Here is a 15,826-nt window from a genome sequence, read left to right on the forward strand (position 1 = left end):
GGTGTTGAGACCAAAGTTTTCTTTCCTGATTTCTAAAATGTAACTCCCAATTATCCTGAGGATTAAATTAAACTGTGTGTGAATGCTCACAATAAAATATAAAGGGATATACAACACAGATATTATTAATTTTTATCTCAGTAAGTTTGTCCATTGGATGATAATCAAATGATTCTATGAGAGAATCTTGGAAGAAAGAATCTTTAGCTAAGATTTAAGTACTAAAAATATTCAACCCCAGAGGTACCACAGACATAGACTAATTTTTTCCATCTGTGCAGTTTAGGGTAGATTTGGCATACACTCAATACCAGGCAAGAAAGAAACTATGGTTTAGGCTGCTTTTAAAGTTAAAAAAAAAAAAGGCAGAAAAAGAAACTATTTCCTTTTATAAGCATGAATGTTAGAATAGAGAAAGCCTTCATCGAGCAATTCCTCACTGAAGCAAGACTGTTTGATCCATGTGCTCTCCTAAGTTTTCCCACTCCCCATTTTTGTTGTTAATAATAGTTGTTTTGTATATCACGATTTATGTATTATGACCACTTCCCCTTCACCAGAGAAAAGTAATATAAGCTATTCTTTATCAGCCACATGTGACTCAGAGGTCAAATGAGCAGTTCTTTGTAAGGTAAACTTCTTAGATTAGCAGTATTTAAAGACCTGGTTTCTAGACTTAGGGATTACTCAAAACATTATGGCTTTAAGATTAGGCCCCACCCAAGATGCATCACCAGAACCTGGTTTTGAGTTTGAGAAACTGACTTGAAAAAAAAGATAAAGGAGCAAAAAAAAAAAAAAGTCACGGTGGGTGAACTGATGACTCACTGCCCCTTCCTTGAACTTCAAGAATGACAAGATAGGAGCGCACAGGGCAGTCAAGCTTCCAAGGATGACAAGATGGAAGAGGGAAGAAAGGCAGTGCCCCACTGCAGACCAGATGTTTCAAGAAAGAGAGGAAATTCAGGGCTTAAAGATTTATTTATGTTCTTAGAATAAAGGCAACAAATATAATTTCCATGGTCAAGTTGTTAAGTGCATCAAAAAAAGGATACTAGAAACTGACTCTGTGTTACCCTATGGACTGTAGCCTGCCAGGCTCCTCTGTCCATGGGATTCTCCAGGCAAGAATACGAGAGTGGGTTGCCATGCCCTTCTGCAGGGATCTTCCTCACCCAGGAAGGTGGTTTTTCCAGTAGTCATGTATGGATGTGAGAGCTGGACCATAAATAAAGCTGATCGCCGAAGAACTGATGCTTCTGAACTGTGGTGTTGGAGAAGACTCTTAAGAGTCCCTTGGACTGCAGGAAGATCAAACCAGTCCATCCTAAAGAAGATCAGTCCTGAATATTCATTGGAAGGACTGATGCTGAAGCTCCAATACTCTGGCCACCAGATGCAAAGAACTGACATATTGGAAAAGACCCTGATACTGAGCAAGACTGAAGGTAGAAGGAGAAGGGGATGATAGAGGATGAGATGGTTGGATGGCATCGCCAACTCTATGGACATGAGTTTGAGTAAACTCCGGGAGTTGGTAATGGACAGGGAAGCCTGGCTGCTGTCTATGGGGCCACAAAGAGGCAGACACGACTGAACGACTGAACTGAGCTGAACTGACAATTCTTGGAAGGCATAGGGAACCACTTATAGTTTACCAAATAAACCAGATACTTTTAAACTCCAGCCCATTGATTTACACTGCTCTCTGCCCAGAACTCTCATCCTAGCTAGCAAGCCCCTAATGGGCTTCAAAGCCTGGCTCACGTGGTTTTTTCTCTGTAGGTTTCTTAACTTCTATTCTCTCCTACTACTCGGAATGATTATTCTTTTGTTTATGGAGTCATTGAAATTTAAGCATCCCATTCATTAAGTAGATTCATAAGGTTCTACCTTTTCTCAAACTTACTGAATACTCCACAGGGGTATAGGTGAGCCTGTCATTGTGCAATTCTTGGCACACCATATGAGCATAATACAGGTTTGTTGAATTGATTCAAATATTATTAATAGAAGAGGACCAAAGCATAAACAAATTTTCTAGGCCTGGGAATTATGTTAGGTCTGGAAAGTGTATGCGAAATCCACATATGAGATTCGGCTTTTCAGTCTTAGCAGAGAGCATGTAATTTACTCTTATTTTTAAAAAGCGTCATGAATGTATTTCTCTATATAAAACATTATTAATTCACCTTTGGCTTAGAACTGGCCCTCCCATAACCCAGTTAGCCAGAAGGTAGCTGAGTAATTTGAAATACTCTCCAGCTGGAGTGGAAGTGCATTTGGGTTTTGCTTCAATCAGTGAAACTGTCTTGCTTTGCTTTTCAAAGAGCCACTCAGTCAACCATAGCCTTTGAAGGCATGAGCAGAAGGGAAGCCAGATGAGCTCTATTGAATTCTAAACTTGCCACATTTTTAGCTCTAGCATTAAACTTTTCTTCTCTAATTAAACAAATTAACTAAAGTGGTATATAACATAGTATCAGTTTACTTTTTTATCTTATCCATTATGCCACCTTGTTCCAGAAAGTCTTTAAGAGAGGTTTGGTTAAACAAACAAAAAAAAAAAAAAAACACCACCAAATTGTTCCACACTCATCTCTTTGGTTCTTTTGGTGAACTTCTGTCAATGCTGATGGTCAGGGTGAAAGAAATTTGGAAAAGTTTTCCAGTGCTAGTAACAGCATTTCTTGAAGCATCTTTTCTCTTTATATAGCAAATGATTATGCAATGCCCACAGGTCAGTTTTACTCTAAGACTCAGTGAATTTTTTCAGCCTTGATCGGTCACTAGGCCCTCACCTAGGGCATAGAACAAGGTAGTTGTTACCCAGCATGTGTCCCAGCTAAATAAAATCATAGCTGATTCACGTCTGAAGGTGCTCAGAGGGAACAGCATAAAGATTAAGAACAGGAGCTCTCTGAGTTTGAATCTGGCCATACCTCTGGCTGGTTATGTGACTTCAGACAAGCTTCTCTATGTCTCACCTGAATGGTAAGTGAATTAAATGTGTAAAGCACTTACATGGTAAGCATGCAATAAATGTTACCTCATATTATATACTTTATGTTTTTAGGCTACAATAAATATTTTTCTCTATATTTTTATGTAAGAAACGTGGATAAAATTTAAAAATTAAAACAAGGCTGGACATTTTTAGAACAAAACTTTATTTACAAAATCATAACTTGGTCTGTTTCGGTATCACTACTGACAAAATGCCTTTGGTTGAAATATAAGTTAAGGTGACAGATTGATTTTAGCAGTTCATAAAACAAGATACCAACACTATCCCATTTTCCTATTCCTATGTGCCTCTGAATACAGTTAAACAAAACAAAATTTAAAAAACCTTTATAACGTACAATGGCTTCAGCAAACCACCCGTTTAATTTTTTTTTTTTTCTATGTAAGTGTTGGGACTGAGACAATTAATCTAAAATTTTCTATTTACAGAGAAAGCTCTAGAGAATGGGATAACTTAAAGATGGAGGTTAAATGGCTTTCACAATACAATATCCATATAATCTTTATAAGAATGTAAAAAAATAATATTAGTGAACAGTACATATTGAAAATTTTCTGACAAATTCATTTATCCAGCATTATGCTGAGGAATCAAGAGGATTTCTCCATATATTTTAGAGTTTTATTTTATTTGCTGATTCACAGTCTTGCTCCATATTAACACAGTTATCGCCAATATAACATGTGATAACCAGTACCCATGGAAACCACATTTCTATTTTTAAAAATTCTCTGCTAAGCTTTACTTCCCAGCTGTGCTTCAAATATATATACATGCTTATATGCATGGTTATATGCATGGACTATGCATGGATAAAAGCATGGTGATAAACGTGTAGGTATTTAATGCCCCTTATTCAGGAATGTAAAATTAATGGCATCTGACATTTAACTGTAGGAAAAACTCACCCAGATTGGAAGATAGTGGAATGACATGTATAAGATTCTTCTACCTGAATTTAAGGATACATATATACTGGGAAGAGGGGTGGAGAGACAAAGGGTAGAAGTAGAAACAGATGTAGAAGAGAAGAACTACATTGGTTCAATAAACTCACGTAATTAATTTGAGACAACAAATAAATAAATCAACAAATGCTCCATTTTTGTCTTCCGAAAAAAGAAATCATTGACAAATCCTTACTAACAATTTTTAAATTGGTCCATTAATATATTTTTTACAAAGGAAAAAGTTATAATATTACATATTGAATATATCATAATTGTAGTCATCTAATACACTCCTCTGCTGAGATATCTAACACGTCTTCATCTGTATTCTCTTCTACCTCTGGCAAGTTGCCCCAAAGTAGGAAATTTACACCTGAAAACAAAAGGTCACAAAATTATTTTGTGCTGACTACTGTCACAACTCAGAACCTTTTATGTTAACATTCTTATATGAAATCATAGTGTTAGCAGTTAAGAGAAAAGCTAATAAAAAATGAACTGCAAATAACATGATTGATACCTAGATATTAAAACTGTCTAACATCTAGAACATAACCATTCTTTAAACCCTTTTAATTAAGGGCTTGAATTCTAGAATCTTGGAACTCAAAAAGATCTCAGGAGTTGATTTACTCAAACCTTGCCTCCAGCTACATTATGTCATAATCACTCTACACTGATAATTTTCAAATCTATTTTAATAATTTTTAAGAATGGAAATCTCACAAGATCTTTTTAGATTAAATGTCTCTTTGGAGGATGCATGGAAAGACTTGAATAAGCTTCCCCGTCTCCTCAACAAGCATGGAGCTGCTGGTGCCTTTCTTCTGGTTAAAAAAAGCAGGGTTTTGGAGCCAGTTATATGAACTGGGCTTCCCTGGTGGCTCAGATGGTAAAGAATCTGCCTGTAATGCTTGAGACTTGGATTCAAATCCTAGGTCCGGAAGATCCCCTGGAGAAGGGAATGGCTACCCACTCTAGTATTCTTACCTGGAGAATTCCAAGGACAGAGGAGCCTGGTGAACTATGGTTCATGGGGTAACAAAGAGTCAGACACGATCAAGTGACTAACACACACACACACACACACATTGTATTATAACTTGAAAGCACTAAGTTGAAAAAAAATACTATTATTAACTGACATCTTGGAGAGCCAATAAGAAAGCAAATCTCAACTGTCCAGTTATCAGTATGGACACAGGGAGGACTCAGCAACTCTGGATATCCACACTACACAGCGGGCTTCCCTGGTGGCTCAGGGGGTAAAGAATATGCCTGCAAAGCAGGAGACCCAGGTTTGATCCCTGGGCTGGGAAGATACCCTGGAGAAGGGAATGGCAACCCACTCCAGTATTCTTGCCTAGGAAATCCCATGGACATAGTAGTCTAATGGGCTACAGTTCACAAGGTGACAAAGAGTCAGACAAAACCTAGTGAGTAACACTCTGACACTGACTTGAGATAGTGGCCACATGGTAGAATGGAATGAGCCAGGGTTTGGAGATTTGGTTTGAATCCCATTTCCACCACTAACAGTATACCATGGATGTGTTTACTAATTTTACTACAAATGTATATAACCACAGGAAATATACATTATTATTTTGTGTATCTAAATTTTTACAGTATAGTATATGCATCTCTTCTAATTTGCTTTTTTCGTTCAGTATTATGTTTTTGAGATCTGCCTATGTCCATATGTGTAGATTTAGCTTATTTAGCTCATTTATTTTTATTTCTGTTGGACATTCCATTGTATGAATTTTTAAAAAAATACAATCTTAAATTTAGCCCATCACTCACCCTTTTTTCTCTAACTGTCCATTTTGCACAGGTGCCCAAGGAGACATGCACAGAGATGTGCACTGCTACACAGTTAACCAGTGAAAACAATTAACTATATCTCTCTTGGTTGAGATACTGGAACTTAACCAGGCAAGAAATTAGCATCTACTTGATGCATAATGATGTCTATCATATTATTTTATATAATTTGTGTATGTTTGAATCATTTATAATAAAAGCACTTCTTTTCCCCCAAGAATGAAGGATGTTTTGCTTTGGAACAGGTAACAGGATCATAAGGAATCTCTAGGCTGAAATCTAAGGGACGACTAGAATGCATAAAGGTAAATGGAGAGCTGAACACAACCTGTGTTTGAGGGCATTTGCCAATTCCAGGGAATCTGAACAGAGGTCTCCCAGGCCCCCTCAAGACAGTCTCAGGAAATCAGGTCTACATGTGAAGGCTAACCTAGAACATAGACTTCCTGGGGCCCTTTCAGTCTAAACATTCTAGAATTTTATAAAGCTTGCGTACAGATTCCTTTGATATTGCTGATTCAGGTGATTTAAGGACAGTTGCAATGCCATGAGCAATTCTGTTTTATATGAAGCATCTAGAAAAAGCTTCCTTCAAATCATAATATTAGGGTAACAGAGGAGAAGTTTGATATTCTTGGAGTCAATACTCAGAGACATGAGTGGCTTGGCACAATTGGTTCAAAAGAGAAAAAATAAACTGAGAGCCGGGATCTGACAGAAGCAGCACCTTCCTTTCTCTGTTAAGAAGGAGGAAGGAAATCCTGTGATACATCTGTTTCTCATGGATTAGATTCAGTGCAAATGGAGGAATGCTGGGCTTTTCTCTTTGAAAAATTGACCAATATTAAAAAGTAAATCAAAACTGAAAAACCTCCACCCCGTGTTTTGAATTCTATGAAGCAGGAAAAACAGTATCAAAGCAGAAACTTCCTTTAATGTGTTCCATGAGCAACACAAATGTAAAACTGGAGGCCTAAATTAGGAGCCTATATCTCACTTAGGGGAGTTCAGAGAAGTCTTCACTTAAAAATGGCCTTCTTAACATTCTAGAGCCTTAAATTAAGGCCTCCAAATGATGGGTTGAGAGTCACAAATGAACGTCAGGTGATTTTTTTTTTTTTTTTTGAAGAGTCTATAAAAACCCAAGCATAATTGAAAGGTTTAAAGACCCTAACAACCCAGTTAACAACTCAAGATCTCGTAGTCTGTGAAGGCAAATCATACTTAAAAAAAAGAATATATTTTAAGTTCTGAAGAAAACTAAAACATACATTTAAAAACCTGAGAATGTTAGTGCCAACTTAGATTGTCAAATTATTTAAACTTTTTCTGTAAACTAAAGTTCTATAAACCTTAGTTCCCACTAAAAAAGTCTCACTAAAAGTCACCTTGGTGTGTTAAGCAGATATTAGACACTGAGAACATGTGTCCTATAGCAAAACTGACAGGTTGCAGACAATGTAAAATGTATTATGTAGATATGCTTTAAGAATTTGTTGTATATTTTTTTACTAAATAATCAGTTCAACATATCGGTATTAAATATTTTCCTTGACTAAACTTTCATCATAATTTATTAATATAGATGTCAAAATGTTTGTTTTTATCCTGAAGCAACATCACCAAACACAGTTCATCTAGTTATCCTTCCCCCCAGCTCCCAGTGACCCTAGCCTCTTCCCTTTTCTTAAACACACACACACATACATACAATTGGCTGACAAATCTAAATTATTCCAAAATTTTCTGGAGCCATATTATATATCAAAGCAGCAATTTAGAGCAATTAAAATATTAATTTTAAAAGACAAGAAATCCAGCCAAGTTTGTGGTTCTTAAATATGATGTTGAAAACAGAAATGCAAAGAAAGGCAGTGCCAAAGAATGCTCAAACTACCACACAATTGCACTCCTCTCACACTCTAGTAAAGTAATGCTTAAAATTCTCCAAGCCAGGCTTTAGCAATATGTGAACCGTGAACTTCCAGATGTTCAAGTTGGTTTTAGAAAAGGCAGAGGAACCAGAGATCAAATTGCCAACATCCGCTGGATCATCGAAAAAGCAAGAGAGTTCCAGAAAAGCGTCTATTTCTGCTTTATTGACTATGCCAAAGCCTTTGACTGTGAGGATCACAATAAACTGTGGAAAATTCTGAAAGAGATGGGAATACCAGACCACCTGACCTGCCTCTTGAGAAACCTATATGCAGGTCAGGAAGCAACAGTTAGAACTGGACATGGAACAACAGACTGGTTCCAAATAGGAAAAGGAGTACATCAAGGCTGTATATTGTCACCCTACTTATTTAACTTATATGCAGAGTACATCATGAGAAATGCTGGGCTGGAAGAAGCACAAGCTGGGATCAAGATTGCCAGGAGAAATATCAATAACCTCAGATATGCAGATGACACCACCCTTATGGCAGAAAGTGAAGAAGAACTAAAGAGCCCCTTGATAAAAGTGAAAGAGGAGAGTGAAAAAGTTGGCTTTAAACTCAACATTCAGAAAACTAAGATCATGGCATTTGGTCCCATCACTTCATGGCAAATAGATGGAGAAACAGTGGAAACAGTGGCTGACTTTGTTTTTTGAGGCTCCAAAATCACTGCAGATGGTGACTGCAGCCATGAAATTAAAAGACGCTTGCTCCTCGGAAGGAAAGTTATGACCAACCTAGATAGCATATTCAAAAGCAGAGACATTACTTTGCCAACAAAGGTCTGTCCAGTCAAGGCTATGGTTTTTCCAGTAGTCATGTATGGATGTGAGAGTTGGACTATAAAGAAAGCTGAGTGCCAAAGAATTGATGCTTTTGAATTGTGGTGTTGGAGAAGACTCTTGAGAGTCCCTTGGACTGCACGGAGATCCAACCAGTCCATCCTAAAGGAGATCAGTCCTGGGTGTTCATTGTAGGGGCTGATGTTGAAGTTGAAACTCCAATACTTCAGCCACCTGATGCGAAGAGCTGACTCATTGGAAAAGACCCTGATGCTCGGAAAGATTGAGAGCAGGGGGAGAAGGGGATGACAGAGGATGAGATGGTTGAATGGCATCACCAACTCAATGGACATGGGTTTGGGTGCACTCTGGGAGTTGGTGATGGACAGGGAGGCTTGGTGTGCTGCAGTTCAAGGGGTTGCAAAGAGTTGGACATGACTGAGCGACTGAACTGAACTGAAATATGATGTTGAAAACAGAAATGCAATGAGTTTTGGCTAGTATTTGTTTCTATAAGTAAATGTTTGGGATAAAATTTTCGAAGTTCTACTCTAGTGGATGCAACCCAGCTAAGAAAGTCTCAGATGGGATCCTGAAATGATCTATGGAGTGAGTGAGTGACTGAGTGAGTGAAGTCTGTCAGTTGTGCCTGACTCTTTGCGACCCCATGGTCAGTAGCCTGCACCAAGCTCCTCCGTCCGTGGGATTTTCCAGGCAAGAGTACTGGAGTGGGTTGCCATTTCCTTCTCCATGATCTATGGAGAAGTTCACTCAAATATTGATAGACAAATGTTACAGGAATTAAATTAATTGTTTCTTACCAGTAGAGTCTAGTCTGTTAATACCGTAAACTGCCTGGCTGTGAAACATCCAGAAGTGTCCGTTGTTGCAGGAAAGAAGGCAGGAACAACATGGAACAATCACGTGATAACCTACAATGTTCCCACTAAAAAGGAAAGTAAATATTATTAGATACAAGGTAATATCTGACCATGCAAACCTTTTAATGTGCTATTATAAATAGACAGACCATATAAAGTTCTCATTTCGTCCTAACAACCTCATTTTCTGGGATCTTTGGGATGGGAGTTACTCTGATAATAGTTAGAGTTCTACTGTCAAGTGGGAAAAAAGTCTTTAAATGAAATAATAGTAACATATTCTCAATTTATTTGTTAGTATTGTTTTATGCATTGTCCCTTCAGAAATTAGTTTCTAGTTGCCATAAGCTTGTGATTAGCCCAAAACTGATGGGTTGTACAGACAAAATACATTAAATAAACCCTGATGTTTGGATAAAAGGTTTTTGCTCTCCCCAGGACTATGGTAAATTGGGTTCTTTTATGTTCCAGCTCCATGCCAGCACCTAAAAACTGTTTCAACAGATGGAGGAGTAGGAAGACAGCATGAGCCCATGAAAACTGAACACAAGCTGGCTGCTCTAATTTTAGTCTCGGTGTTTTTGAAGGAATTCAGAAATGAAGCAAATCCACAGCTCCTAGAGAAAGTCGAAAAAGTTTTTACTGTCTCCAGGGTTATCCTTATTAGAAATATCTCACTCTTCCATAGGTTTTTCTTCCCTATCTGATCACTTTAAATAGACCGAATATACAGGGAACATTTTAGCTAGCACTATTTTGTTTTTTAAATGACAACATGAACTGCTTATACCTTGAGTTGTAAAAATTCCTATTATAGCTTGTTCCCACTCTATGAAATGTGAGTCAGTCATTTTTGTGACGCCCTATAAAAACTACTGTAAAAGGTACCAGTCCCCCTAAAACATATTCTAATCATAATCTTCTTAAAAGGCAAACGAATGAAAGCAAAAGTTGTTCTTGCATTAGACTGACAGTTATTTGTAAGGCTATATTACAAGAATAAATTCTACAGCTTTAATTACCACCCATATTCATTCATCCACTCATACCGCTAATATTTACAGAGCATCTACTATGTGTCAGGTACTGTTCTAGGTGCTAGGAATAAAGTCCTTGTGTTCAGGGAGCTAACATTCTTGTAGGTACACCTCAGATCATTTTTCTCCCTAATTAAAACTCCTTCAATGGCTTTCCATTGGCCAAAAATGAAAACCCAAAGACCTTTCCTACCAAAGTTTGAAAGTGAAAGTGAAAATCGCTCAGTTGTGCTAACTCTTTGGGACTCCAGTCCATGGAATTCTCCAGGCCAGAATACTGGAGTGGGTAACCTTTCCCTCCCCAAGGGGATCTTCCCAATCCAGGGATCGAACCTAGGTCTCCTGCATTGCAGGCAGATTCTTTACCAGCTGAGCCACAAGGGAAGCCCAAGAATACTGGAATAGGTAGCCTATCCCTTCTCCAAGCCAAAGTGTAGATCTGTGCTATCCAAAATGGGCTACTGAGCACTTGAATTGGCTAGCCTGAATTGAAATGTGCTGGAAGTATAAAAAATAAACTTGATTTCAAAGACTAAGAATAAAAAATAAGAATGTAAAAATATTTCATTAATAATTTTTCATGTTAGTTACATATTGAAATGATAATAGTTTGGATATATTAGGTTAAGTAAAATATCCAATAAAATTAATTTCAGGACTTCCTTGGTAGTCCAGTGGTTAAGAATCCACCTGCTAATGCAGGGGACACGGGTTTGATCTCTGCTCTAGAAGATTCCACATGCTGTGGGGCAGCTAAGCTGTGTGCTGCAACTATTAGGCCACGCTCTAGAGCTCACAAGCCGCAACACCCAGCCTGTGTTCTAGAGCTCACGAGCCCCAACTGCTGAGCCTGAGTGCTGAAACTACTAAAGTCAGTGTGCCTCTGAGACTGTGCTCCACAGCAAGAGAAGCCACCACAATGAGAAGCCTGCACAGCACAACTAGAGAGTAGCCCCTCTCGCTGTAGCTCAAGAAAGCCCATGTGCAGCAATGAAGGCCCAGTGCAGCCAAACATAAATTAAAAACAATAAAATGTTTTAAAAATAAATTTCATTTGTTTTTATAAAGAAGAATATTTTTCTTCTTTATAAAAATACTTTTTATAAAGAATAAATAGAAGTTACTCGAAATTTTAAAATTACATATGTGACTTGCACACTTCTATTTGATGCTGTTGCTCTGGACTATCTGGATTCTGAGTGCATCTCTATCTAACCAAACTCTCTCACCTAATGTTCACAATGTCTCAGCCACACTGGCCATTGTCTTTTCTATTAGTTGATATGTTCTTCTTGCCTTGGCTGTTCCCTCTGCCTAGAAGATTCTTCCTTTGGCTCCATCTTGGCTCAGTTTTTAGGATTCAATTCCAGTGTTACTTTCCCTGACCATGTTATCTAAAATAACTCTTACCCACTCTCTCAACCTTTATTATTCTCTATCATTTATTATTATTACTTCCTTTGGAGTACTTCCCACCCTATTCAAGATCTTATTTATTTAAATATCTTATTGATTGATTGATTGCCTTCCTACCAGAATAAAATGTTCAAAGGCCTTTGATTTTGTCTTCTTTATTGCTGAATTTCAGCCTCTAGAACAATGATGAGCACATGGTAGGACCTCAATAGACAGTTTAAATGAATGAATGAAAGAAATTAGTCATGACCACACAGAGTTTGCTAATTCGAATGATCAAAATTTATAATCCAAATCCTATTTAAATGAGAAAATCTCACCCGTTTTTTCTCTAGGATTTAATCCCATAGGATTAATAATACTCAAGTCTGTTTGCCTCTCAAAAAATTATAGTAATAGCTTTCATCTGAGTTGTAATTTATAGTTTACCAAGCCTTTTAACATTCATAATTCACTTGATCTTCACAACAACTCTACAGGTAAATACAAAAAATATTTTAATTTTTATCTCAAGAAGATATCTTCTTGAGATAAAAATTAATTAAGGAAACAGAGGTTCAGAGGTTTAAGACATTTACTCAAGGTAATAAGGATAGGGCCAAGGCTTACACCTGACTTTTATTACTGTAAATCAAAGTGTTTCCCCCACCCGCCAAACTACACTGCCATTTTCTGAAAGTTAAAGCAGGTATTTGTTAATGCACTTCGAAAAATTGTAAAGTGAATTAAGACTCTTTTAAAAGACAGTTCTAAGTAACAAATGGTTTTTCAACTGTTCACTGCATGGGTGATAACCACTGCTTGATGCAGCCCACTGAACCTTTCTCTGTACTTCAGTGTCAACATTCATCTCCCAAACCCAGGGCTATTTGGAATACTGCCACATGTTACCATTTTAAACATGCGATGTCCTTCAGTTTACATTTGCAGATTTCAGTGAAATAGCATCTTCCAATGAAGTCCACTGCACTAGATGGAAAAGTTTAGAGATAGTCAAATGTACTTTTAAAAGAATGTTGTGAAAAACACATAAAGTAAAATTTGCTATTTTAACCATTTTTAAGTGGACAGTTCATAAATGTTAAGTGTATTCACATTTTTTTGTGCAGCAAATCTACAAGCTTTTTTCATCTTGCAAAACTGAAAGTCTATACCAATTAAATAACAATTCCTCATTTCCCTCTTCCCCTAGAACCTGGCCACCACCATTCTACTTTCTGTTTCTATGAATCTGACTACTTTAGATACCACAATTAAGTGGAATAATGCAGTATTTGTCTTTTTGTGATTGACTTATTTTTCTTAGCATAACATCTTCAAGGTCCATCCATGTAGCATGTAAGAGGCAGGATATCCGTCCTTTTAAAGGATGGATAATATTTCATTATATGCATATACCACACTTTGTTTATTCATTCATTGCTGTACATTTGGGCTGCTTCAATCTCTTGATTATTGCGAACAATAAGAACTTGAGTGTGCATATATTTCTTCTAGATTTTCCACTAAATTCTTTTGGATATATACTCAGAAGTGGGATTGTTAGATCATATGCTAAATCTATTTTCAAGTTTTTGAGGAATTGTCATGTTATTCTCCCTAGTAGTGGCATCATTTCACATTCCTACCAACAGTGCACTGGAGTTTCAATTTTTCCATACCCGCGCCACCATATGTACTTTTGATTGTGATTTAGCATGAATTTTATAGATGGGAGCTGAAAGGGACACTAAGAGAAATTGTAAAAGAACTATAGTATATGTTGCAAGGGTAAATAAATATTTGTAAGCTCACTATAAATATGACAAAATATCAAAAAATCTTCCATTTAAAAAATCTTACGCATTCATTGGTTCACACACCTTAGTACATTAATCCAACACCATTGTAAGCCCTACATGGAAGAATAGTAAAGAGAAAAGATTTGGTCGTATTAACAGTTCACATATGTGAGCCCTCCTTATAACTATTCTATACTTACCATAGCTAGTGCAAAGACAGATGGGTTAATATTTAAAACTGTTGTTTCTGTATGTGTTACTGAAAAGAAAAAGCAAAAAATCACTGAAACTTTGCAATAATAGGTAATAGCGTCCAGATTTATTGCCTAGTGCTTTTTCTTTTTGCAACACATACACACACAGACAGAAGTAGTTATAATAATCCATTTATCTTTATACTAAATGAGGGCCTTTGGCTTTGCCATTATGCATGACTACACTTAAACAAATGCAGATAAGATTTCAAGGGAGGAACGTTCACAGCTTTGAGTATATTCAATTTTTTAAAAAGTTTCTATCATCATCATGAAATCCATTTTAAAGTATTCTGTTTATTGGTGTGCTTCGTCTGGTTCTGTGTCCAAAGAAGAGCTGTCCATGTATATTTTGGATAATTTCTCTTTTGCTTTTGTGACAAAGTTTCAATAAAGAGTAAAATCTTAAAAACCATGTACAGGCACATACATGTTGACTATAGAAAGTACCTTTTTGAGTTAGAAAAAAGTATATTTAAATCAAATAAAGTGGCTATTTTTCTAAATAGGAAGCAAATTCTTAAAGATTCTACACCCAAAAGTGGGTAGTGACTGAAAACAGAATTTAAAAGGATTTAAGTATGCAAACAAATGCATAATATCTAAAGTAGGCCTTATGGGAGACACAGATTATTTCAGGGCTGTCTCTATTTTATCCCATAAAGATCTGTATGTCTTGCTCATTCAGAATGAGGGAGATTACAAGGAAAGAGTATTGAATTCAGTGGACAACGGATCTGATTCAGCATGCCCATTGCCAAAAAAAAAAAAGGTAGAAAACTAGGAAATGTTTTTTGGAGTAAAAGTTATGAATTAAAAAAAAATGATCTCTCTTCTCCAGCAGTACAGAGAATCTTGCTTAAATTACCTAGCCTCTTAAGTCATGGACTTGATCCAGTGAGAGGTTGGTTGGGTAGGGCCAGGGATTCAACTTAAGGGATCACATGACTATAATTGAACTAGAAACATTACATCAGGACTGACCACTCTGGTTAAACCACAGACTTTGTCCAGACAGTTTGCCCCCTTAGTTAAACTCCAAGGGGATCATCAGACTGTTGGGAGTGGCTGGAACACCAAAATGATAACCTCCTTGTTGACTCCGAGAGGTTCAAGCCATACACTTTCCCATTTAGTTAAAGGCTACCGTTGCCCGCCACTAGCATGACTTACTTGGTAGGAGGGATGTCTGTAGAGAAAAGGTCTATTTCAGTGTCAGCCAGCAAAACAGCCTTCATTCCCCTAGAGCTGAGCACTTGTTTACAGAATTTGCAACACAGGATGGACACGCGCCGGTCCTTGAAACTACAGCTGCTGGTAGACATGGCGTCTCGGAAGGATGAGGTGTGGGATTTTGGAGCAACACCCTCCCTAGTTTGATTCCCCCAGGCTAAGAAGCAAATTGTGAGGCCTCGATCTTTTCTAAGCCCAACAATTGAGAAGGATATGAGTTCTTTTCTGTTCTCCCGTTCGAGGGTAGAAGTACTATTTATTGAGTAGGAACAGAGAAGCAACAATCTTGGCTTGCTCTTTAACTTTCGGGGGGAAGGGAGAGGAGTTTGTAGTGGGGAGCAGGCAAACTGCAAGGTGCCTCGGGGAACTTCTCTACAATTTTCCTGTCCTATGAAGGATCGTCTGTTCCTTAGTTCCTCTTGCAATTCCCTTAACTTCTCGCTGACAGGCTTTTATCTACAGGTTCCTACTCAAGCCTCCTCGCTCGGAGCGCTCCGATTCCTCTCTCTCTCTCTCGGATACGGGGCTAAGGTTCCCTACCCACGATTCCTCTGTGGAAATCTTTCTCCTCTCCTCAGGATTCAGAAACCCCTTCAGTTTTTCCCACAGGCGAGCGTGGGTATCCCTTAACCCTCCCGCGACCCTCCTCCTCTCTGCCAGTTCGCGAGACCCCGGCTTCACTTCTTTCCTGGCACAG

The 15,826-nt window shown here is 37.7% G+C and overlaps 1 protein-coding gene across 1 annotated transcript; it reads right to left on the minus strand.

The window, feature by feature from the left end:
- Positions 1 to 4,256: 4,256 nt before the first annotated feature.
- On the minus strand, positions 4,257 to 15,221 carry FAM72A (family with sequence similarity 72 member A). The gene is made up of 4 exons (XM_052654027.1): positions 15,190 to 15,221; positions 12,753 to 12,830; positions 9,349 to 9,473; positions 4,257 to 4,351 (listed from the first exon to the last, which is right to left on the minus strand). Exons 1-4 carry the CDS (start codon positions 15,219 to 15,221, stop codon positions 4,257 to 4,259), a joined length of 330 nt encoding a protein of 109 aa, XP_052509987.1.
- Positions 15,222 to 15,826: the final 605 nt, after the last annotated feature.

The sequence above is a fragment of the Budorcas taxicolor genome, chromosome 16, assembly GCF_023091745.1.
Source record: "Budorcas taxicolor isolate Tak-1 chromosome 16, Takin1.1, whole genome shotgun sequence".
In the NCBI taxonomy this organism is placed as follows: Eukaryota; Metazoa; Chordata; class Mammalia; order Artiodactyla; family Bovidae; genus Budorcas; species Budorcas taxicolor.